This window comes from Oryzias latipes, chromosome 9 (genome assembly GCF_002234675.1).
Source record: "Oryzias latipes chromosome 9, ASM223467v1".
Classification (NCBI taxonomy): domain Eukaryota; kingdom Metazoa; phylum Chordata; class Actinopteri; order Beloniformes; family Adrianichthyidae; genus Oryzias; species Oryzias latipes.
The window spans coordinates 29,605,226-29,628,104 of record NC_019867.2 but is presented as its reverse complement, the minus strand read 5'-3'; the positions used below and the strand labels follow the sequence as shown (position 1 = coordinate 29,628,104).

At 48.5% G+C, this 22,879-nt stretch overlaps 2 protein-coding genes across 3 annotated transcripts; one reads left to right on the top strand and one right to left on the bottom strand.

Annotated features, from left to right (window-relative positions):
* The first annotated feature begins 775 nt into the window (after positions 1–775).
* Positions 776–13,329, top strand: sncaip (synuclein alpha interacting protein). 2 transcript variants are annotated; one of them, XM_011479682.3, is made up of 12 exons: positions 776–871; positions 5,014–5,102; positions 5,902–5,974; positions 6,045–6,583; positions 6,717–6,864; positions 6,932–7,188; positions 7,279–7,458; positions 7,578–7,691; positions 8,387–8,512; positions 9,146–9,315; positions 9,436–9,525; positions 10,503–13,329. In XM_011479682.3, the coding sequence occupies exons 2-12, from the start codon at positions 5,046–5,048 to the stop codon at positions 11,476–11,478; spliced, it is 2,730 nt and encodes a 909-aa protein (XP_011477984.1). In that variant the 5' UTR covers positions 776–871; positions 5,014–5,045; the 3' UTR covers positions 11,479–13,329. The 2 variants fall into 2 exon arrangements, with proteins under 2 accessions (XP_011477984.1, XP_011477983.1); XM_011479681.3 differs by lacking the exon at positions 776–871 and having other exon boundaries at positions 4,526–5,102.
* A 3,807-nt stretch (positions 13,330–17,136) lies between these two features.
* rnf214 (ring finger protein 214) lies at positions 17,137–22,011 on the bottom strand. Its single transcript, XM_023958812.1, has 6 exons — positions 21,691–22,011; positions 19,620–19,849; positions 19,412–19,545; positions 19,042–19,270; positions 18,756–18,965; positions 17,137–18,675 (listed from the first exon to the last, which is right to left on the bottom strand). Exons 1-6 carry the CDS (start codon positions 21,821–21,823, stop codon positions 17,974–17,976), a joined length of 1,638 nt encoding a protein of 545 aa, XP_023814580.1. The 5' UTR covers positions 21,824–22,011; the 3' UTR covers positions 17,137–17,973.
* Positions 22,012–22,879: the final 868 nt, after the last annotated feature.

Below are 22,879 nucleotides of genomic sequence, written 5' to 3'. Positions count from 1 at the left end.
GGTTCTCCTGCAGGAGAACTATCTTCTCTGCCATGTCAGAGTTGTTTTATGTGGCCTCTTTCAGCTTTAATGGCTTTATTCAAATGCTGTGGATGTGGGTTTTTAAAAATATGAGAATTTCTAGTATTACAAAATGTTTGATCATTGTTTATTTTTCCTGAAGCAAACAAAAAGAACAAATATTTTCTTGTTTTACCTAAAGAAATCTCAAATGGTTAAATGTACACTAAGGTGGATTTACATCAACTTTATAGAGTACAAAATTGTGTTATTTTTTTATTGCTGTGTTTTTTGCACCAGGGGAAATCTGTCTAGATCACAGTTGGAGCCATTAGCTCCGGTTTTCAAGAATAACGGGATCAAATAACTGCACAGATCGTCTATAGAAACAGGACGCAGCCTTCAGGAAGATCTCACCAAAGGTCGTAATTTACAGGCTATATCGTTAATCTGTTGATCACTTCCTGAGAGCCTAGATTAATGTATCTGCAGCCCACTTGAAACACTTTCGACTCTGAATGAGTAAAGACAAACTAAAAAAGAGGTCTGACTGAGTTCCGCATAGCACTCTTTCTCAATTAACATAAAACGTTCTTTATTTTTGCTCAAACAAAAAAAAAAATCAAACAAGAAATACAGCACCTATAAACAACGTTGCTTTAGTATCACGTATATTTTTCCTATTTTATAAAACTTAATTTGGAAAAATCATCGTTTTCCTCTTGGGGTATGTTTCTCAGAAATCCACGCAGAGTGATACCTCTTCTACTCATCCTCTCGGAGGCTGTGACATCACGCTCTTTGTGAGTCTTTGTGAGAAAAACAGCTGGATCAGCTCTGCAAGCCGCTCCGGCCCTCGAACCTCAACAAGGTACTGTTCTGTTTAAAGAACCGGGAATGTCTGCCTCCCGGTTCCGACCCAAATTGTTTGTTTCTTTCACCAGAATGCCACGTGTAACCTAGTTTTTCCGCTACCTGGCAGGCTAACCTGCTAACACACTGATTAGCCAGCTCAGCTAACGAGCCTCGCGCCGCTGCACGCGCCGCCTCATCAGAGGATTAAAGCAGCTGAGCGGGGCGCGCGGCCCCCCTCTGAGTTCACACGTGTAATAACAGAAAAGCTCTATCTCCAGGTGAGAAGCTGGTATACAGGGAGCCGGACCAAGAGGGCGGACCAGACCGGACCGTTTAGGTCTAGAATTCTGCTGAAACCAAACAGTCCGGAGTTTAATTACATATTTGTTCATGCTTTATTATTTAATTAATAACATAATTAACGTGTTTTTAACTGAAGCAGTTTCCATTCTGTGTTTGTTTGCTCCAATTAAATGTGTTTGTACAGTAAATTTAAATTAATAAGCTATAATGAAAACCCCTCAATGTATTTCATGTTAATCTAATAATATCTAACAAGCGCACAATTATTAACTGTGGGAGGCTAGAAGAAGCATCCACCTCCTCCTAGTTTAATCCAATATTCAAGTCATCCTAAAACAGTGTGAGCGCACATTTCATCCATCCTAATCCAATGTAATCCTCCATACATGTTAATCTAATGTAATACTTGGAAGTATGTGGTGGATCCTCGCTAAGCAGCAGAGCTTTTCCTCTTTCCTCTGTGTCTTTGGTAGTTCTGGAGGAGCTCTGGTCGTCATGAAACTTTGTGCTCTAAGGTCTGTCAAAACTCTGCAGCGGTCTTTTACTCATGTTGGTGTGCTGGAGCAGCGTTGCGGTGTTTTGCATGACAGAATCTTAAGCTGCTGGGAGTTGGAGTTCATTTTTGGCTCTGGGAGGGGTTTGGCCCCATCTCAGCAGAGAAGCGTGCAGCCTCACTTTTGACGTTTCTTTGTCCCCCCCCCCCCTTGTTTCTTTTCTTATTGTTTCTGCCTTAAAGGATCAGGTGTTGACATAAACAGCAGACGAGCGCTCGCCCCATACGTGCACACTAACGCCGTCACCCCCGACTTAGAGCTCAGAGGGTTCGCAGAGCTGCAATCTGGGGTTTTTATTTAGCCCGGCTGAGTTGGGTGCTCACTCCCACGCAGTCCAAAAACAGCTCCACACAAGGAGGCATGAAGCATTCTCCAGGGAGGGGGGTTGTGGATCTTAGTTTGACAAAAAACAAACTTCACGATTCGTTTTTTCAGGCTGACTCTCGTCTGTAGACGATTCCAGCTGTCAGGGAGCCGTGGATCGGTTCAATGAAGACCTGTGCGTTTAAAGCAGACTGTTTTATTTGGGATGAGGCTTCCAGAGGGCGGATCTGTTTGACAGATCTGTTCCAGAGAGAGATGAAAGCAGCTGTAGGCTCCTCTGCACATCTGGACCTCGTTCAGGAGCAGAACTCTGCCCCATCAGCCATCAGGTTCCTCTCATCTGGATCTGTTCTTCATGGCTGTCCAGAGGAACACTGGTTCCTCCTGCTTAGACCTGGGTTTGGATGTCGTGTGAGGAACACATCAGCCTGCATTCATGTAACATGATGGAACGGGAGATTCAACATCTCATTACTACATGGACATAGTGCCCCCGCCCCCGCATTCCAAACAGGAAGGACCTGCTAAAATCCCATAGACCTCAATAGAGAAATAATCAGCTGTTGCTCAGTCACTCTATTGTTCTGGATTAGGGCTGCACGATCTGAGGAAAACTCGCGATTTTCGATATTACTGATCAACATTGCGATGATGATATAACTTGCGATACATGAACAAATGGCAGGGCAACCAAAAACATCGTTTCCAATTCACTGCTACAGTTTTAATTTAAAAAGTCAAAATAACTTAAATTATACAGCAAATGACCCAAGGCCACACAGGAGGGGAACATCTAACATCAAAGGGTTTCGTGCGATTGGTCAACGTCGTGAAGAGGGTTCATCCGTCCATCCATTGGTCAAATGCATAAATGGATTTTTTTTGATTCATTAAATACTTCAAGCTTACTTCATAAGATTGTTTTAGCACATTTAATGTAACCATTTAGTGCAATTTTTACCGTCTTTTGCGATATTTGATTGCACTACTTGATATCGCCATAACAATAAATTTGCGATTTATGTGCAGATCTATTCATGATTCTTTATCGCATGTTGTTTAAGTTATAACCTAACCAATCAGATGCCTCAGTAAAGGCTTGTGGTGCCCGCTGGCCCCCTCCTGGAATGTTTGATTGACAGACAGACCACTCACTGTCCTTTGGCTCCAACATGGCGGTGTCCGTATCGCAGAAAAATGGCGACAGAATTGGGTTCATTTGGGCTGGAGCCGGAGGTGAGGCATTTTCTATGGGTGACGTCTCACTCGCTCTGTCCAGTTCTCTATATGCTACAGTTCAGTGGCTCATTGCAGCCCAGCGGCAACCGTTTCCTTTTTTGTTGAGGATGATTTAAAAGAAAAAGTAACTGTAGTCAGATTAGTTCACTGAGTTACTTCTAGGGGGCTTGTGGCTCTCCGTTCCCAACAGTCTGGCTCAGAATGTGATTAGACTTATAAAACCGCTGCACTGGGGGGGAATTTCTATGTTCTACCAACTCTGTTTTATTTATTTTTTTATTGATGCTGCTCTCAAATGTGTGTGGCTACTTGATTGATCGGAAACTTTCAAATTCTCTGGGCGTGTTCCAACCGCTGACTGTATGAGAACTGGACTGAGTGTGACGACGCCCACTAAAAATGCTTTACTCCCGTCACCAACCAAAGGAATTCAATTAAGTCCCAATTTTTCCATGTTACGGACGCCGCCACGTTGGAGCCAGCCGACGACAGTGAGCGGCGATTGGTCCGGTCTGAGTCAAGGTTTTTATGGCCACCACTCTTGCGAATCAGGAGTGAGCTTCTTGTAAAGCCACACCCCTTCTACTTGAAAGTGGGCTAAGGAGAATCTGTCAGTCTAACGGTACTATTATTGAGGCATCTGATTGGTCAGTTTATGACTCGAATAACTTGCTCTACAGAAAAAAGAGGATTATCCAGAACAGGTATCAGAGCAAGAATGGGTGTTCTGACCAATAAAATGACTGAGTAACAGCTGTTTACTTCTAGAAGTCTACAGGATTTTAGCTTCTTGGAGCCAGCAGGTACTTCCTGTTTGGAAAGCGAGGTGGGAGGGGTCACACAGTCCAGTTCTCAAATGTATAGTCAATGGTTCTGGCAACTGACAGGTGTGGTTGTCCCGCCCATTTTGCTGTTTCTTTTGGAACAGTTGGGGCTTGATGATGTCAACAAGATGGCGTCAGAAGTGAACAATGGCTTCAGATCAGTTTATTTGCCCAACATGACTTCAGGGTTTTGGGTCACATCTGAGCCGGACCCAAAAGGGGTTTTGATGTGTTTAGGAGACAAAAAAAAGGTTTAAGTTTTCTGAACTTTAAATGAAAACGAACAAAAAAACATTTGAACCCAAAAAGATAAGATTTTTGGTAGTTTATCAGTGAGCAACAACTTTCCTCTGTCCTATCAGCACCATAGTCAGAGGCTAGAAATTCCTAAAGCTGGTGGATTTTAATACATGAGAAGTCGAGATAAAAAATAAGAGCTGGGAAACCTGAGCTGTGTGTCAGCAGGGGTCTGACCTGAGCTTTTTGACTCTAGAAAAGATGGGAACTCTGTTCTTTTGTAACCATGCATGCTCTGAAGTCGGGTCAGTGAAGCATGCTGGGAAGCGTGCAGGTCCATGGCTGCTGCTTGGTTCAAGTCAGTTCTGGCTCTGACAGGGAGTCACGCTGACTAATCCTGATTATCCTGTCAGCTGCCTTTGATCAGCACAGCTCAGGTTTAGCTCCAGGACAAAGGCGCCGTTTTCCCCTTTTCCCAAAAACACAAGTGACTCACTTCCTCATGTTCTGCTGGTTTTCTGTGCAGAAGCTTGCTTCAGCCCAAACATTGAATCCTGCTTTTTCCTGCGCCCACTTCCTGTCTTGCTGTTTCTGCAGATTGGATCGCAGCTGAGTGGGTGTGTTTTTCAGAGGTGACTGACTGAAAGTTGTGTGTGTGTGTGTGTGTGTGTGTGCAGGTTGGCTGTGAGGCTGACGATGTGGTGGGAACATGGAGCCTCCTGAGTACCTGGACCTGGATGAGATCGACTTCTCTGATGATTCAGTGGTCAGTATCTCGAGCAGAAACGACACAAACTCAACCGGCGTCTTCCCCACACCTTTCTACCTCAATGGGCTTTTCTTAAACCTTAGTCCCAGCTGCTCTTATGGGTGGATACATGCTGTCAAACCCGTGGGGGGGGGCACACAGGGGGCTCGCACAAAACTTCAGTCGTAGACAACTCGGTGAGCCCGTAGAGAGAAAATGTTCATGCACATTTTTTCTACGGGCGTGCAGCAGGTGGTCGTAGTTAAGAGATTTTTGTAGTTATACTTTTCTATATACTTTTAAAAGCAATTCAGTCACTACTTTTTTGTTTTTTTAACAGTGATGATGATGTCATCAATTTCACGAAGTTGAAATTGTTTGTTAAAGAGGTTTTGCGATGACCATTTATGAATCCACTATCTTCTGAAGGTTAAATGGTTGGTTTATTAAAAAAAAACATTTAAATACATTCTTTTGGCCAAAACGCAATGCATTGTGGTCTATATTCGCTAATCCAGTGAGCATCGATGCACACTAGTTTTTTCGCAGAGACACTCGATTTTCGAATTGTAGATCCAAACAAGCACTACAAAAAGTCAAACGCACTATGTAGTGCGATATGTTGTGAGTCGTGAAGGGATTTGCACACAACACTTGTGTTCTTATGACCGTGCAGACAGGAAATGACATCATAGCGGGGTCACAGGAAGGGTCACTAGGGTTGAAGCGGTTTCTCCTCGCCCGTTTAATTCCTGCAGCTTGGTGTTTATATGATGAGCTCAGGGTCTCACTGCTCGCACCCCCCGTTGTCCCGCAGTACGCCGTCTCCTCCCTGAAGAGCATCCCTGCGCTGTCCCGCAGGAGCGATGTGCCGGCCGAGGACAGAGCAGGTGTGTTTGATCCTGCCTCTCTTCCCTTGGCGCTCACCGCCTCACACACTCACCTGTTTTCCTCCCGCAGCTCCGCCCATCAGCTGGGGCCGCAGCGTCTCCTCACACGGCGGTGGGGGGATCAAACCGGGGGGGCTGGCTGAGGTCCACAGTAAGTTTCGGCCGGTGAAGAGGGTGTCCCCCCTCAAACACCAGCCCGAAACCACAGACTCGGACTCTGAGGGGAAGGACCAGGCGCTGGGGGAGCAGGAGGAGCTCGGCAAAGATGGCCCCACCTCTGTCAAGCACTCCAACCCCCCCACACCGCTGGATGGGTCTGGGATGAAGGTGAAGGGGCCCAGCAGCAGCATGGGGGAGGGGGGCGGCCCCCAGGCTCTGTTCGGGGAGCTGGAACACTACGACCTGGACATGGATGAGATCCTGGACGTGCCTTATATCAAGTCCAGCCAGCACGTGTCCACACTGCCTCGAGCCCCCCTCGACAAGCGATCTGTGATGGGGGGTAATGCGGGTGGGGGCACGCTGGAGAGGAGTCGAGGGGGGGTCCTGAAGAGCTCCGGTCTGCCCCATAATGAGCCTGTGAGTTTGGGCAGTAGCTCGCAGACGCAGGTGAGTCCTCTGTCAGAAAGTTAGTCTGTTTCAACCCGCCCAAACACACACGCCCCACCTCCACCTACACAATAATGGGTGTAAAACATGGGGGGGGGGGTCTTAAACCTGTGCTGTCTCTGTTTTCCTCCAGTTCTGTGTTCTGTCTCCGCTGAAGTGGTCAGATCTACGGAAGTCCAGGTCCATGGATCCAGACCTCCACCTCCTCAACCGTTCTCCAGGTGGGGGGGGTTACCAGCCGGAGCCTCTGTCCTCCTCCCTCGCCTCCTTCTCAGATGCAGGTGGGGCCTCAACCTCTCCGCTCTTCCCACGTAAACACAGAAAGTCACTAATCGGACTCGTTTCCAGACAAGCTGCTGTCTGCTCGCGTCTTCCCGGACTCCCAGAGACCCCCCATGGATCCTCCGGGGGGGTCAGGACTGGTCTTCCCCCTGCCGGGCTGCAGCTTGAGCAGGCAAGACAGCACCAAGGTGAGGACCCCTAGTGCTGGAAGTGGAGCAGTGGCACTGAGAGGCTTTGGAATAGCAGGAGGGGAGGTGGATGAGGAGACCAAAAAGAAGCAGAACATCATCAACATCGTCAGGGAGGGGCAGATCTCACTGCTGGTCAGTCACACCCTCACTGTTTATTAACAGGCGTCCTCAGCGCTGCCTTCCTCACCTGCATCCCCCCCCCCCCCCCCTTCTCCTCCTCAGCCTCACCTGGCGGCAGACAACCTGGAACTGATCAGGGACGAGGATGGAAACAACCTCCTGCACGTCTCCGCCTCCCAGGGCCACGCCGACTGTCTGCAGCATCTCACCTCTCTGATGGGGGAGGACAGCCTGAACGAGCGCAACAGCCAGCAGCTGACGCCCGCCGGCCTGGGGGTCAAGGTCAGTTCCTGTCACGGTGTGCCAGGTCTGCGCCCAAAATTGTGTTGATGCAAACACGAGTGGAGATTGGCTCAGAGAGGAAGCATCATCCTGACTGAATTCACCCCGACTGTGTGCAGAACGGTCATCTGGAGTGTGTGCGGTGGATGGTGAGCGAGACGGAGGCCATCGCCGAGCTCAGTTGCAGCCGAGAACATCCCAGCCTCATTCATTATGCGGCTCGATACGGTCAGGTACGATCCAACGTCAAATCAGAACCCAGAAATCTGTTCCTGTCAAGGACTTTATCCTTCACACACATGAAATGATTTCACACAAAGACGCCTGTCGTGGGTCAATAAAGGCAGAGGCGCCAAGGTGAAAGTATTCCTGTGTTTAATGCAAGAACAGAGCACAACAACTGCTCCACAAAGGCCAACCAACATATGTTTCTCCACCTAGACTCCCACACTCCACTCTGACACCTGTAACAGGTCCTCTTTAAAATGGTAAGCCCCTCCTCCAGGGCGTAGCTCTCCATCAGTCCAAAGGAAGAAGGAAAAGAGTTTTACATTGTTCAAAAACATAAACATTCAGAAACAAACAGTTTCATACAAAGAAACATTCTGTGTTCATTACAAAGAAATTCCAATAACCCTTAATAAAAATAAATACAAACAAAGACCGATGCGTCACATGACCCGGTGTGTCGATGACCACTTCAAGGTAAACAAATGAACTCTAATGATGGCGTCGTGTGTGATTCGTGTAAATGTATGCGTGAGGATGATGAGTCGGCAACCTAGTGTGCTACCTGTAGGGGAATAGGAACGGAAAGAAGAAGGTAAGTTAATGTAGATGATGTGTTTACTGGTCCCTGCGTGCGCGTCAACTGCTGTTTTGAAGGAGCCCCCCTCCTCAGCATCCGTCTGTCTGTCTGTGTGTCCAGGAGAAAGTCCTGCTGTGGCTGCTTCAGTTCATGCAGGAACAGGCCATCTCTCTGGACGAAGTGGATCAGAACGGGAACACGGCCGTCCATGTGGCAGCTCAGTACGGACACCTCACCTGCATACAGGTGAGCTGAACATCCTGTAGTGACGAACACGTCAGTATCAGGCAAAGATTCATTTGTCCAAACAAAATTCATTTCAAATCCATCAAATAACATGTAGAGACTTTTTGTACCACGACTGAGAAGTTTTTCACCTTTTTGTTTTGTTGACTAAAAGAGGAATAAGGAGAGCAGCACCAAGACTTGTAAATGAGATTCTATGGATGTTCAGGATCAGCAGGATGGTTTTCCGGGTGTAACTACAGCTGGAAGAAGTTACCACAAAAACTAGGCCGAGTGCACTTCAGTACTGTGATCCGCGGCTTTGCTTTTATTTTGAAAATAACTAAATAAAGAGCCAGTCACTTTAAAAATGCTTCAGACTTTGAGGAGTTTCTGTCATAAACAAAGCTCCATACGTTGTTACTGCATTTTTCCCATGATCCCGTCTCGCTCATGAAGCCATGACATCCTTCCTGTCCATGAATCTCATGCCCAGACAAAACCTCTACTCTGAGAGTAAACCAAACAGGAAGTGTGGAAGCAATCGCTGTAAAACTCAAACTGGCGGAAAGAACGAGTGAACTGAGTCTTTGCAAGCTTCATCAGCTCTCGTCAGACTCCTCCTGGTTCTGATCTGAGCTCACTTGTGCGCAGACTCTGGTGGAGTACGGCTCCAACGTGACGGTCCAGAACCAGCAGAGCGAGCGGCCCTCCCAGAGTGCTGAGCGGCAGGGCCACACCACGTGTGCCCGGTACCTGGTCGTCGTGGAAACATGCATGTCGCTGGCCTCGCAGGTGGTCAAACTCACCAAGCAGCTCAATGAGTAAGTTGTCGTGTGTTTGGGTCAGGAAACCTGTCCAGAGCTGGTGGACGGAGGGAAAAGTGTCTTTGACGATGCAGAAGCAGTGAAGGCGCCTTGAGCTCCTCTGGCGTTGCTTTGCAGGCAGGCGGCAGACAGGGTCAGCTTACAGAAGCAACTCCAGAGACTGATGGACCCCAACAAGGGAGAGGGGACGCCATCCAGATCTCCCAGGTACCACAAACACACCACAGACTAAACTTCACAACTTTAGGACTCACTGGTGATGCCAGCGTTGGTTCGTGACGTCTTGATGTCTTCAGCAGTGGGTGGAGTCCAAAACCAACATGGAGGTGAATCTGATCGGTTTCCTCCTGGACTTTATAATATTTGTCTTATTTGCATCGAGTCAATAATGAAAAGTTCCTGTAATTTTATTTTTTCCCCTCCTCGGACTAATGTGGGACAGCAAGTCATCAAACTGGGTCACAGAGAGACGGAAGTAGCGCTGAAAGCGTCCGTCATTCAGACGCAGCTCCTGCAGGAGACGGTGAAGCTCACCGCCTCTGATTGATCTCTGAACCCAGACATGGAGACGCGATTACCGGTGCTTTTGTAGAGCTCTTCAAAATAAATAAATCTGATCTCCGAACATCATCTGTGTCATCCGCAATGTAACGATGAGGCTGAACACTTTTGCAGTAGCTCCGCCCATATGGGGCGGAGCGGCAGATGTATGAACACAAGTGTCCAGCCGTGAATCGGAAGCCCGTCTGAATAAAGGCAGAGGACGCAAATTTAATAAGCCAATTGTGTTTGTGAACACAGCATCATCTGTCCCATCGCTTTACTTTACTTTACTTTGAAAATCCGTTTTGAATGAGAAGAAAACACAGAACGTGAAAACTATGGAGGGAAAAAACAGCCAAGCTTCGTTAATTGCTTACTTTCATAAATAGTTCTTGGAATAAGTTTATATCAGAGTAACAATACTTAAAATTAGTTATCTGAACCGACCAAAAACACTAGAACCAGTTTATTTCCAGTTTCTGTCTCACTTCTTTGTGTGAAACAGATCTGAAAGGTCAAAGGTCGGAGGTGATTCTCAGTCGTTTTTCTCTTCTACAGTCTTGACAAAACACTTCAGTTGAACGATGTCCAGGGATCCATTTACTGTCTGATCCATCCTCGTCTCCCTCTTTGAACTCCAGCTCCCATCAACCCTCAGTGGAGGCGTGGCCAGAGATGATGCTGACAGCGGAGGGGACGCCCGGCGACACCCACTGGTCAGTTCGTCAGGGAGGGGTGGGGCCCGATTCTGTGCTGCGTCAGCTGCTGGGAAAGGACGTGCCTGACTCCCTGTGCCCCCGGGAGAGGCTGCCCCCCCCGGCAGGCCTTGGAAGAGAGGGCCCCGGACCCGCTGGGGGCCGCAGGCTCGGACTGGTGGAGAGGCGGGAGCTGAAACTGGCCAGGCTGAAGCAGATCATGCAGCGCTCCTTAAGCGAGTCCGACTCGGATGGGTATCCACCCGAGGAGGGCAAGAACCAGGGGGGGGCGCACCCAAACACGCAGAGGCCGGATAGGCCCACCCACCTGCCGATCGCAGAGGAAGAACCCGGACCAGACTCCCTCCACCTTGTGACGAAGAAGCAGCTCTCTGCCCCCTCCTCGTCAGCAGAGAGGAGGCTGGCCTTCTCTCTGAACGGATCCAAGTCTGCAGACAGCATCGGCGTTAACTCCTCCCCCACCTCCAGCGACCCCGAAGCTGCTGACGGGAAAACTCCGGAGACACCCAACGACGCGCATGACGGACAGAAAGTCGCAACCAGCCCCAAGAGCGCCCTAAAGTCGCCCTCATCACGCAGGAAAACGTCCCAGAACCTCAAGCTGAGGGTCACCTTTGATGAGCAGGTCCACAAGAGCTCCAATCAGGAAGCAGAGCCTTCCAAAGGCCCGCAGGGGCGGGGGGGCACCTCAGCGGGGGGCTCCGAAAGCAAGCGGCCGTTCGGGGCGTTCCGCTCCATCATGGAGACGCTGAGTGGGAATTCCAACCACAACAACAACAATACTCAGGCAGGCTCCGCCCCCAAACCAGCCACCTGCCAGGGCTCCCCCAGCAGGAAGTCAGAGGGCAAAAGCAGCCCAGGGGGCGGAGCCAAGAGCAAGAGCAAAAGCAGTAACGTTTGAGGAAGCTGATGAGGCGAATCCTCTCACTACTTAATGCCACTATAAAGGGCGTTTGCCGTTTTTTTCGGGGTGTCCAAATTCTCAGAGTCCTGAAATTTTCCCAGAAGCCTTTGCTGAGAACCAGACTGGCAAACTGGAAAATACAGACCACAATGCATTGAATTTGAACAGTTTTTTTAATTAAAAATGTAAATTAATGTTTCATAAATCATCTAAATTTTTATTGGAGAACCCAAAAAGATTCATAAGTGACTTTTTTTAAAATGTTGATCAGGTTTTCACTTGAGAAGATGGGTGACGTCATATTTAAGTTCAAGTGAGCACGAGTCAGAGCTGCACTGAAGTCCAGCGATAGTCCTGCACCACGTGGTCGTTTAGGGAGTCGGGAGGGAAGCAGACACAGAGTTCATCGCCATGGAGAGGTGCAGGTGGGCGGGGGGGCTGTGTCTCTGTCCGGGGGGGGGATCCTCTGAGCTGTTTGTTCAACTGGATCATTGCATTGACTGTAAATGAAAACTGGACTGAGTGAGTGTGAGGTCACCCATGGAGAAGAACTCACTTCCAGTTCCCGCAAAATGAAGTCGGACCACTTTGGAACCAGACATTAGTTAGCAGTGATTGGGCTGAATCGACGTTTTTCTATGGCAACCACTTGTGCCTGTTGGAAGGCCACGCCCCTTTGGGCTACACCGCATACTTCTATTGAGGCATCTTAAAAAAATATAAACAGATGAGGATTATAAAGAAAATGTTTTTTAAATAAAGGCATCAGATCCAGAAAGGTTCTTGTGACCAATGAGTAACGACTGTTACTCTATAGACGTCTACGGGATATTGGCTTCTTGGAGCCAGGGGGTACTTCCTGTTTGGAAAGCGAAGGAAGGGTCTCAGAGATTGGCAACTCCAGACATCCGAGCGCTACTGGTGACGGATTACCTGGTTCAGGTGTTTCCAGCCAACGGGAACATGCCAGAGCGGGGTATGTTGGAAAACATGCATGCGGCCCTCGAGCCGCCCATCCTGGAGTTATATGCCATAGAGAGGGGGGGTTAGAAGGCTTCAAATGAGCAATGATGATGATGATGATGAAGGGGCGACATCTTTGCTGGCTTTCTGAATCAATTCAGACTTACAGCAGCAATTCAGTCAAATTCTGGTTCTTTTACTCATTTCCATTCAAAACGTCTTAAACTTGTTAAAATGATTAAAGAGAGGATGTGCAGTTTGAAAAAAAATAATGTTAAAGCTGCTTTTGCCAGAAAAAGATGAATTTAAATGGATTCAGTTGATTTTCAGAGTCGGCTCTCCTGAACAGAAACGGCTGTGAGGAAGAGCTCTGCAGGATGAAGGACGTTTGGATTTAGTTTGAATTTGTCACTTTTGTTTCTTCTATTGAAAGGAAGAGTCCTTGTTCTTTTTGACTTATATTTATGTTTCTGCACACAGTTATGATTTATGATAAACGTGCACAGTGTTAACATGTAACAGCACAACAGAAAACCACTGTATATATATATATATGTTTGTATTTAAGTTTTCTTTGCTTTGACTTGTGTTAAGGATCTATGCAGTATTTTTGCATGAAGTAGATAGGTAGGTAGCTGTGTGATTTTCAGACGGGGGGGTTCAACGATGCACCTTCTACCAAGTATTGATGGATGATGAGGATGATGATGAAGGCTGAGAAACGTTTAATTGTAAGTGAAGCTCCTCTCCTGACTGAAAAAGTGAAGCTGGACTCACAGAAAAGCTGCTTTTCAACATCACTAATGAGAGCTTTAGCCTCTTTTTATGGAGCTGACTTTGATCTGACGTGTTTACAATAAACATTTGAGGTTTCAAAAGAAAAAACATCTTTGTTTGAAGCAACACCGATCAGTTTATTACATTTCTATTTCCAATTAAAGTGGTCTGGTTATGAAAAATGAATTTTCTTAAAGCCACAGAGGGCATTCACACCGGCACAGACGACGGGCTGCAGACGAGATGACGTCATCGACCAAATAAGCAATTTCCCCAAACCGTAACCCAAAAGTGTTCAGAATTGTAAAAGAAACATCGGCCAGAGGGTCTGCAGGACCGTGTTTGCTGCCCTCAGGTGGACAGCAGTTGGAACTGCAGGATGGGTCCAGGTGGTTTCAGTCCTCACTTCTCTAGCCCTTGTGCTATCAACGGCACATTAACGTTGGAAGTGGGGTCCAGATGACCCCACAAGACGGTGAACCTTTTTTCTTCAATGATTTTTGATCCTCACTGGTTTCCAAGGATTACATGAAATCCTCTCCACCTTTGTCAGGGTAGCGATAACACGTCAATGTAAAGGTGGGGTCAGGACCCCCCCCCCTCCCCGTCCGATTGAGATGGATGCCTTGTGTGAATTGTTGTGTCCTCTAATTTAGCGAGCGATTCATAACGCCGCCTGAATGTTGGCCGCCCCCACCGCCGCAGCAGGATCAGAAATGGTCACTTAACGGCGTGCGATTTATGGTTTTTGGAGGACAAATTGGCCTTTGATGGTTCCCACGCGGCGGGCAGCGTTCCCCAGGGGCTGCGAGAGGGGGGGGGGGGCTGTAATGGGGCCCCTTCATCATGGCCGTGCATATGAAACATGAGCCCCACAATTAGTGAATCAGCACGTTAACCTGGGGGGGGGGGGGTCCCCGCCTCCAAACGGCCCCCCCTGTCCAGCAGAGGTGAAGTTAAACTGATAAATTAGGACTCGTTCATTGAACAGCAGTCTGAGTCGATGCTGGGGGGGGGCTCTGCTACCACTAATTGGTTGGCTGTGTTTAGATGGAGGGTTGGGGGGGGGGCACACAGAAAGTGGCTGTGTTCCGACACGAGCGGCAAAAACGGACGAGACGAGCGTTGGAGCTGACAGCCGTTCAGACGGGTGTGGGGGGGTCATGTATGGATTTTTCTGTCTGTTGTTTCGGCTTATTTGTGTGCTTCTTTTACTCAGTCAATCAAATTTAATTGACACCGCTGGGCTGTGGCCGGGGGCCCCGCGGCATGCTGGGATGACAGGCCTTTAATGCCAACCACAGCAGAGGAGGTTCTTCTGCCGGTGAAGGGTGGACCGTCCGGGGGGGGGGGACAATTCCTCAGACCGTCAGTGGCATTAATTGATGCGATGACGGCCATGATGGATACCAACCATCCCAACCTTTATGAAAAACGCTAATTAGACGCCTGCCGCTCTGCCCAGACTGCTGAGGATAAACACCATTCATCTTCTGTGGGGTGGGGGTAAGGGGGGGGGGCACACAGACAGACACGCAGCATCATTGAGATGCAGATCTTACATGTAGTTGAAGCGGCAGGAAGGAGGGTCCCTGTTTTATCCCCAAACCTGGAGCCAGATTTGCTGGAGGGGGGAGGCTCAGACCCATAGCGATGAAGGCGACCGAACCCAAACCGAACTGGGACTTTCCTCTGTGCTGCAGCTGCTGCACCTGATGCCCCAAACACGTTTTCTTTAAACAGTCAAAAGGACTATTTTGTTATTGTTTATTCAAATATTTGGTGCTCCATCTTTCTGCTTCGGCTCTGTTATGGTGTGCAGTTCCCCAACGGGACAGCAGGGGGCAGCATTGTAATTCAGAATCACTGCCAGAACCAGTGGACCTCATTTTTCTGGCATTTGGCCGCTGAAGTGACGGTGGTTCTGCTGATCCGAGCCTTGTTTGTTTGTTTGGTTTCCCTCATGACCCCCACCCCCCTCCCCGCACCACACAGACGGGCTCAGGCCGCTCTGAAATGTCAGAGATGCATCTTTGTAAAAGTAGAAGATCCTCAGAGCTTCGTGTTAAAAGGATGAGAAAAATGCAGGAAACCATGGCAACGGCTTCTCTGATGTAATCCTAAAACTAACTTTTTTGTTGTTCTACAACCTACTGTAATCAACTTAGAAATGTTTTTCTTTTCCTGCATTTTGTTTGCAGAAAATATCAAATATGCCCTGAAATGATGCCAAAACTTACATGGATTCATTAGAACAAAATTAGATTTTGTTTGTTTGTTTACATTTAGGTGGAAAACCTCAGATCTGGCTGAAGATCTGGAAGAAGCTTCTAGATCTAGATCTTCACCGGTTCTTCTCCAGATTGGCATCACTAAACTCAACATGAGGGTTGGGTTTTGGTAAAAGCTGAAAGCCCAATGGAAGATGATGAATGTTCAGGAATGTTTTCTTTTCTTCTCATTGATGAAGAGTTTTTATGGATTTCTGAATCCCAATACCGTAATGAAGTTCACCTTTGCGAGACTCTTGATTTCTTCCTTGATGTCATCCAACTGTCAGTCGAGTCCTGTTTCCCTGAAACCAGTGTTTGCCCCGCCCCCTTTAATGTCTGCTGACTGATCTCTATGAACCTCCGTCACGGAGCTCAGTCCCGCTGAGTCCCGATTGGCTACAGAGTCGGTTCCTCAGGAAGCCCTCTTTGTCAGGTGTGAATGCTCACCTGAGCTCCGGATTGGACCAAACAAGTGCGCTGCGGTGCGGTTCACTTCAGTGTGAATGCAGACGGACCAAAGAGAAGAAGAGAACCAAAGGGAGTAGAGGAAGCAAATTTGAAGATGCATGTATTCAAATAAATAGATCAAATGTCAAAACACTCAGGGGGTACATGTGGTGCAGTGGAGAAGTTTTTGGTTGTCTTTGAGAGTCCAGACCTTCACTGAAGACCAGCCTGAAAACCTGAGCCATCAGAGAAACTTCATCTGAAAAATGGACGGAGACTTCTGGCGTTCTGGCGTTTGTTTTTCTCCTCAGACATGCTGCTTGTGTAAAGAATCCTGATCCGGAACACATCTGAGGTTCTTTACCTTTGTTGGTAAACGACACCCCGGCGGCTCAATTAGACCGAGCACAACTTGATAAGTAGGACTGGTTTTGTTTGAGCTGGAACATTTTTACCGAGGTGTTTTATGGAGTACATTTCCTCTAAGCGGACTCGGTGGATGGCAGCACGGACCCCCCACCCCCCTAAACTCTGCAGCTTAAATGATTTGGTGGTTCAGGTTCTGAGAGTCAACCCTTCTGATGGCTGCTTCTCCCTCGCTCTGTTATCCCCTCAGCATGGAAATAATGGTCAAATAAAACTCTCTCAATTTGCAGACGGGCCTTCGGGGAGCTCCTTAAGGGCCCCCGAGGGTCCAGAGACCCCAGTCAGGGAGGCCTACATTTACAGGCGGCAGTAATGATGCTTGTTTGTCCAGCCGCGTGTAAATCACAGCAACATTAGAGCTGTCACAAGATCCACCGAGACCCAGCAGAGCCTCGGATCCATAAAAACCCTCAGCCGGGGCACAAATGAAATATGTAACCAAAGGAGCTGCAGCCGTCCTCATCCAGAGACCCGTCGGTGGTCCACGGCCATGAAGGGTCAACCAGAGTGGCCTGAAAAGATGTCCGGAGACTCCTCCCCCAAAGGCAGGTGACCCTGAGCCTCACTGCCATTCGCTCAGACCAGTGGGGGTTCTGCCTCTCCACATTCCTGCAGGGACCAGATAGTTCAGGTCTTCTTTCTTGTGGCCCCTTTGAGCAAAGGTTTTACTCTGACCGTACTCGCATGAACCTGGTACACAGTGAAAAAAGATCATCTCCCAGCAGGAGAGACCATCAAAAACAAAAGAAAGAAAGAAAAAAAAGCGTTGCCCTGATACTAACTGAAGTTTTATTTTGTAAAACTACCTGACTGCAGACCGAGGCGTGCCTCAGAGTGGGCGGAGTTAAACACATTGATGCCCGCCCACTGTGTGTGATTGTTCATCACCCTAAAGGTTTCGGTCAGAAAGTGTCTCAACTCTGAGAAGCTGGTCTGGTTTCTCTGTTTAGGAGATTCTCTCCGTTCTCAGGTCCAGGTTGGTTCTGGAGCCGGTTCTGGATGGAATCGTTTTCCTGCAGACTCTTAAAGTCTCATCAGTTAAAGCGAAGTGGTTCCGAATGTTGCCCCTTTTTCCTTCTCGTCTTTTGTTGCACCTGGCGCTCTATTCCATTCACGCGGTGCGTATAACCAGCTTTAGCCACCCCCCCCCCCCCCCGCTCAGCATAAACACGTATTGACCAATTATGAGCAGCGTGAAGAGAAAAAGAAGGAAAAGGTGAAGGTCAGTTTAAACAAAAAAAAAAAGGTTCCAAGGAAGAAGCCGGCTTTCGTCGATTGCTTGAGAGAGTCATCGCAGCAGATTATCCACCATCACGTTCAGTTCATACTAATGTTTGGATTTACCTAAGAGGAGGGGGGGGGGGGGGGGGTACAGAAGAAGAAAAAGAAGCCAACTGCATTTTCTAGTCAGGTGCTAAAATATATTCAGATGAGATTAGAGCCGTTTTGTTCCAGACTGACACATCACAGTTTTAGTCTGCTTTTCTTGTTCCTGTAGCCCAAAAATAAAAAAAGGGTTGTGGTTTTTTTCTCTAAAAACCTTCTCCTTCAAAGGCAGAGCGGGGAGTCTCAGCCTCAACCCCCCTCGAATCTGGAGGGGGCGGGGTCACTTGGCGGGGCAGAAGGGGCAGGAGTTGTTCTTGCTGGACCTCAGCCACATCTGGATGCAGTCTCTGTGGATGGTGTGGGAGCAGCTCAGGGGGTGTCTGCTCTCCGGCTCCACGTGGTTCTGGCACATGAGGCAGAGCTTCCGGGGGGCCCTCTGCAGGGAGGGGGTCGGCCTCTGGATGGGCCCCGGGGCCGTCCTCTCGCCGCGGGCCAGCCGCTGGCCCACCTGCTCCATGAGCTCGTCGTGGGACATCCCCGCCAGCGTCCCGCGGGCGCTCTTCACCTGCTGCAGCAGAGACGTCAGCTGCGCCCGGCTGCACTGCGGGAACCGCCCCCCCAGCTTCTCCAGCAGCTTGTCCAGCTTACCCGCCGGACCGGAAGCTGTGGGGGCGGCGGCAGCGGGGGGCGGAGGGGAGGGCGCCAGCGAGTGCAGGGTCTGAACCTGTGGGGGTGGGTACAAGATGGGAGGGCGGGGCACCATAAAGGGAGCGCCAGGCTCGCCAAACGGGGGATAACCGGGGGGCTGGAAGAAGCGAGGGGAGGGCGGGGCTTGGTACTGGGGGGGCTGTGGATGACGGGGCCGCGGCTGGTAGTAGTGAGGGGGGGCCTGAGGAGGCAGCGGGGAACTGGCAGGCTTAGGAGGGGGGGCCAGCTGAGGCCGCAGCAGCTTCTGGACGATCTGGTGGAAGCGGAGTTCAGCCTGTTGGAAGACACACCCATCACAGCGTCAGCTCTGAACCGGACCAGAACCAGAACCAGGACCGGGACCGGCAGCCTTACCATGGGAACCTGAGGCAGGTTGGGCATGTTGATTTGGGGGAGGGACTCCAGCTCCCGCCCCTGCTGCAGCTGCTGCAGAAGCTCCTGGAAGCGGCTCTGCAGGTCCGCCTTGTTCTTCTGGACCAGAACCTCCTTCTTCTCCCACCGGACCAGCTCCTGGGGGAACTTCTCGGGGAACTCGGCCCGCAGGACACTCAGGTACTGCTTAACCTGGACGGGTAAGGGGGACAGTGCTGCTGAGCTCCCGCAGACCTGGCAGAAGTTACCCGATCGGCGCGGCCCGCACCTCCTTCAGCCACTCCTCGATGCGGGTCAGCGCCACGTCTCTCTGCTTCTCCACCACCGACACCTCGTCCTTCAGGGCCTGCAGCTGGGCCTCCTCCGCCTCCTTCCTCACGCGCTCCATCTCCTTCCTCAGCTCCTCCAGCTCCTCCTGCCACCTCCTCTGCTCCTCCCTCTGCTCGTCTGCGAGCGCCGCCAGCTTTCTGTCGCTCTCCTGCTGCTCCTTTGCTGACCTGATTAGAAGAAGGAACGTTCTTCCGTTTATTGCCGTCCCCAGAATCTCCCTAAATGTTTGGAGAAGCTTCTGCTGCTCCCCGTTTCTCCTGGAGACGGACTGCTCCCCTCAGGAGGTGGAGGCGATGCTGATGTCTCACCTGTCCCTCTCCTCCTGAGCTTTGGCCTTCTCTGACATCATTTCCTGTTTCTTGGTTAAGAAGCTCTTCCTGGTGGCCTTGGGGTTGTTGAGCTGCAGCTTCACCCTCAGAGATTCCAGTTTTTCCAGAAGAGCCTAAGAACAGCAGCTCAGTTTTACCCACTCAGACCCGTTCAGGGGGGCGGGGCTTACAGATTGGGCAGGCTCACCTGGTGCTGCTGGGCGGCCCCCTCCATCTTTTTCTGCAGATGCTGTCTGTGTCTTTCCTCTGCCTCCTCTTCCTCGGCCTGCTTCTTCATCAGCTGCTCGTACTCATCCGCCAGCTGGGCGCTGCGCTCAAACACGGCCTCCACCCGGCTTTCCCAGTCTGGATCCGTGCCGACGCCAAACTCCGACGCCGGGAGCTCCGCCTGCACGGCCTGTTCCTTCTGCTTCAGGCCTGGGGAGGGGGCGTGGCAGGGGTATTAATGAGGTATGGTTCCTGCTGCTAAAAGGTTCTTTAGCTAAGACGTCTGTGATGAAGATGAATGTGATGAAGATGATGTTTCTGCAGAATTCCCTCATTTAACAAGAAGAAAGCCTAAAAACACAGAAAGCCTAAAGCCCGTTCTAAATATTGACTGGACGGAGTGACCCCCCCCTGGGACATCTTCCAACAAGCTGACTCCTGATTGGTGAGAGTGGTTAACATAAAAGCATTGACTCAGGCCGACTTGGACCAATCACTGCTTCCTGATGTTGTCTGGCTACAACATGGCGACTGAATTGACTTTGGTTTGAGCCAGAAGTAAACCATCTTCTATGGGGGGGGGGGGGGGGGGGACTCCTGTTAGACGCAGAGCTGCTTCCTGTTTACTGATGCCGTTTTTCTGTTTATTAACAAACTTCTCTTAAATATTATTAAAACTAAGAAATGCAAATTTCTGGCTGAAACTAGAATCTTACTGCTCCATTTCATGGAGCTAAAAAACTTGTAATGAAGGCACTTCTGAACTTTTTAACGTTGCTTTGCGTCATTCCCTGAGTACATTTGCTGGGGTGTAACAATGAATCCTTTTAATCGATTTCCTACCATCTAACCGGCTCGATCTGTCTGAGGTAGAACCGAATCCCATCCGTGTGGAGAAACAGCAGTGGGCTGAACTTCAGGAAACCATCGGCTGTATTCAGACTGGTCAACAAACTCCGGTTCACTTTAAGCGGACCCGATGTGCCGCTTAAAGTGAACCGGAGTTTGTTTACCGGTAATCCAGAACACATTTTCAGTCTGAATTCACCCAAGCGGACCCTGATCCAGACCAGGACCAGGAAATCTGGATGAAGCCTGTCTGCTGGATTATTTAAAGGTGTAGTTGTAGAGTTAGAGAACTTAATAGTTCTGGATCCCTCCTTCATGTGTGAAGGAGAGTCTAAGAAGAAGAAGACGCCCCGTTTAGTTTAGTCTGTTAAGTTAGTTCAGTTTAGAATTTCTTATTGAATTCTATGTCTTCATGATCTTTATGGTTACTCTACAGTTACCAGTACGGTATTATTGTTTGTTTGGACACATATTTCATTTTTTTTTTATTACACTGTATTTATCCCACGAAGGAAAATTATTTTCTCCGCATTTGATCCATCTTCCGGGAGCGGTACACCGGGCTCGGGAGGCAGTAGTAGCGTTAAGGGTCTTGCCTAAGGACCCTCACTGGGTGATGTTAATTGCTCAGACATTGATATGGTAATTGCCACCATTGCTCATTCCCCTCCGGGAATCGAACCCTGGTTTAACCGAGCTACCCAGCCGCCACACTTGATTACTTTGTAAGAAATACAAGGAATCTGGAAAACTTCACTGTTCAGTAGCAGGAATTTCTATCTGAGTCTCACTGTTGAAGTTTTAGCTAAAGATGTTGCGGATCCAGCTTAGGTCAGAGAATCGGATCCTTCAGAATCGACCATGAATCGGATTGGCGCAAATTATGACATGAATTGAATCTTCGTTCAAATGAATTGTTAACCTCTGCTGTTTATACGTTTTGAACGAATTTCAACCTCAAAATGAGGAAGCAGGACACTTTCATTTCAGTGGAAACAAAAGTGTAACTACAAAAGCTAGAGGCTTTATCGTTCGTCCGTCTCCAGGCAGCTTTGCCTACATCATGTTTCATTGCAAACCTTCATCAGACGTGATTCAGCGTTCCGCCTTTATATGACTCAGCAGTTCTTTCTAAAAATCTCCCGCAGACATAAACTGGGTCCAACATTTAGTCTGGACCAGATGATGAAAACAGATTATACCTCCAAGTGTCAGTCTGGATAACTCCCGGTCCAGCTCCAAAATGAGGTCCCGCTCTGTTTTAGATTCGTTTCCCACATGATCATCTGTCCGTTGGACCTGAACCTCTTCTTCTGTGGCCTCGTTCGCCTCCATCCTCGCGCGCTGACGGAACTCAGTACAAGATTAGACCACAAACGACGTGTCTGTGATCGTCAGAGCCCCTCTGGTGATGTTACAGGACAGTTTCTGCCGAAATGTTTTCAGTTTTCTGCCGCCAAACAGGGAAAAGTTCGTCGACATAAACTTCCGGTTTCCTTTCTGTAGTTTACCCGCAGTTTGCTTTTAAACCGGCTGCACTGCTGCCACCTATCGGCTGGAGGCCGTAACGGACCTGAACTGTTTCGATCATTCATTCATAATTTCTGACAAAACATAAACGCACCTAAAACATAAACATGCCCAAAGAACCACGTTTTATAATTTATTTGTTTATAATCTCTCTATCTTTGAATTAATTACTTAGGATTGTAAAATCAACTAAAATACTGAGTACCATTTTAAACATTACTTCTAGTACAATTTGTGGGATATAAAAAACAACATGAAATTAAGAAAAAACTATGTTTAAAGTTGTGATATTTCCAAATGTAAAAGTATTTTTGGATTAAAAATAGCTTATTTTGGTAACAAAAAGTCATCCGCTTCCATGTAGAGTTATTTAAAAAATTATAGCCTTATAAAGTGAATATTTTTTCATTGAAAATTAATTCAAGTAACAAAGAAACGATATTGTAAAACGTCTTTAAAAAATATCTCAAGTCAATAAATGAAGTTTCACAATAGATGTTTAGATTTTGTTCGATTTTTCATATGCAATACTCAAACCATGTTCTCAGAAGATTTTGAGATAAATATCTATAAGATTCTGCAAATAACTAAAGTTTTATCTGAAACAAATAAAAGCCCATAACAGTAGTGATAGAAAAAAAACCTGTCCTACACATGTTTTCTCACTGATTCCAGTAAAGGGACTCTGTCTCTGTCTCAGTCTGAGACATGGCTGCTGGTACGCAGGTGAGGTGTCCTGCCCAAGGACACAGCGACAGTTGACTGATATTGAACTGCCAACCCTTCAAACAATGGCGACCTGCTCAAGGACCTGAGCCACAGCTGCCCTGTAATGACCCAATAACCCCATGACCCTCCGAG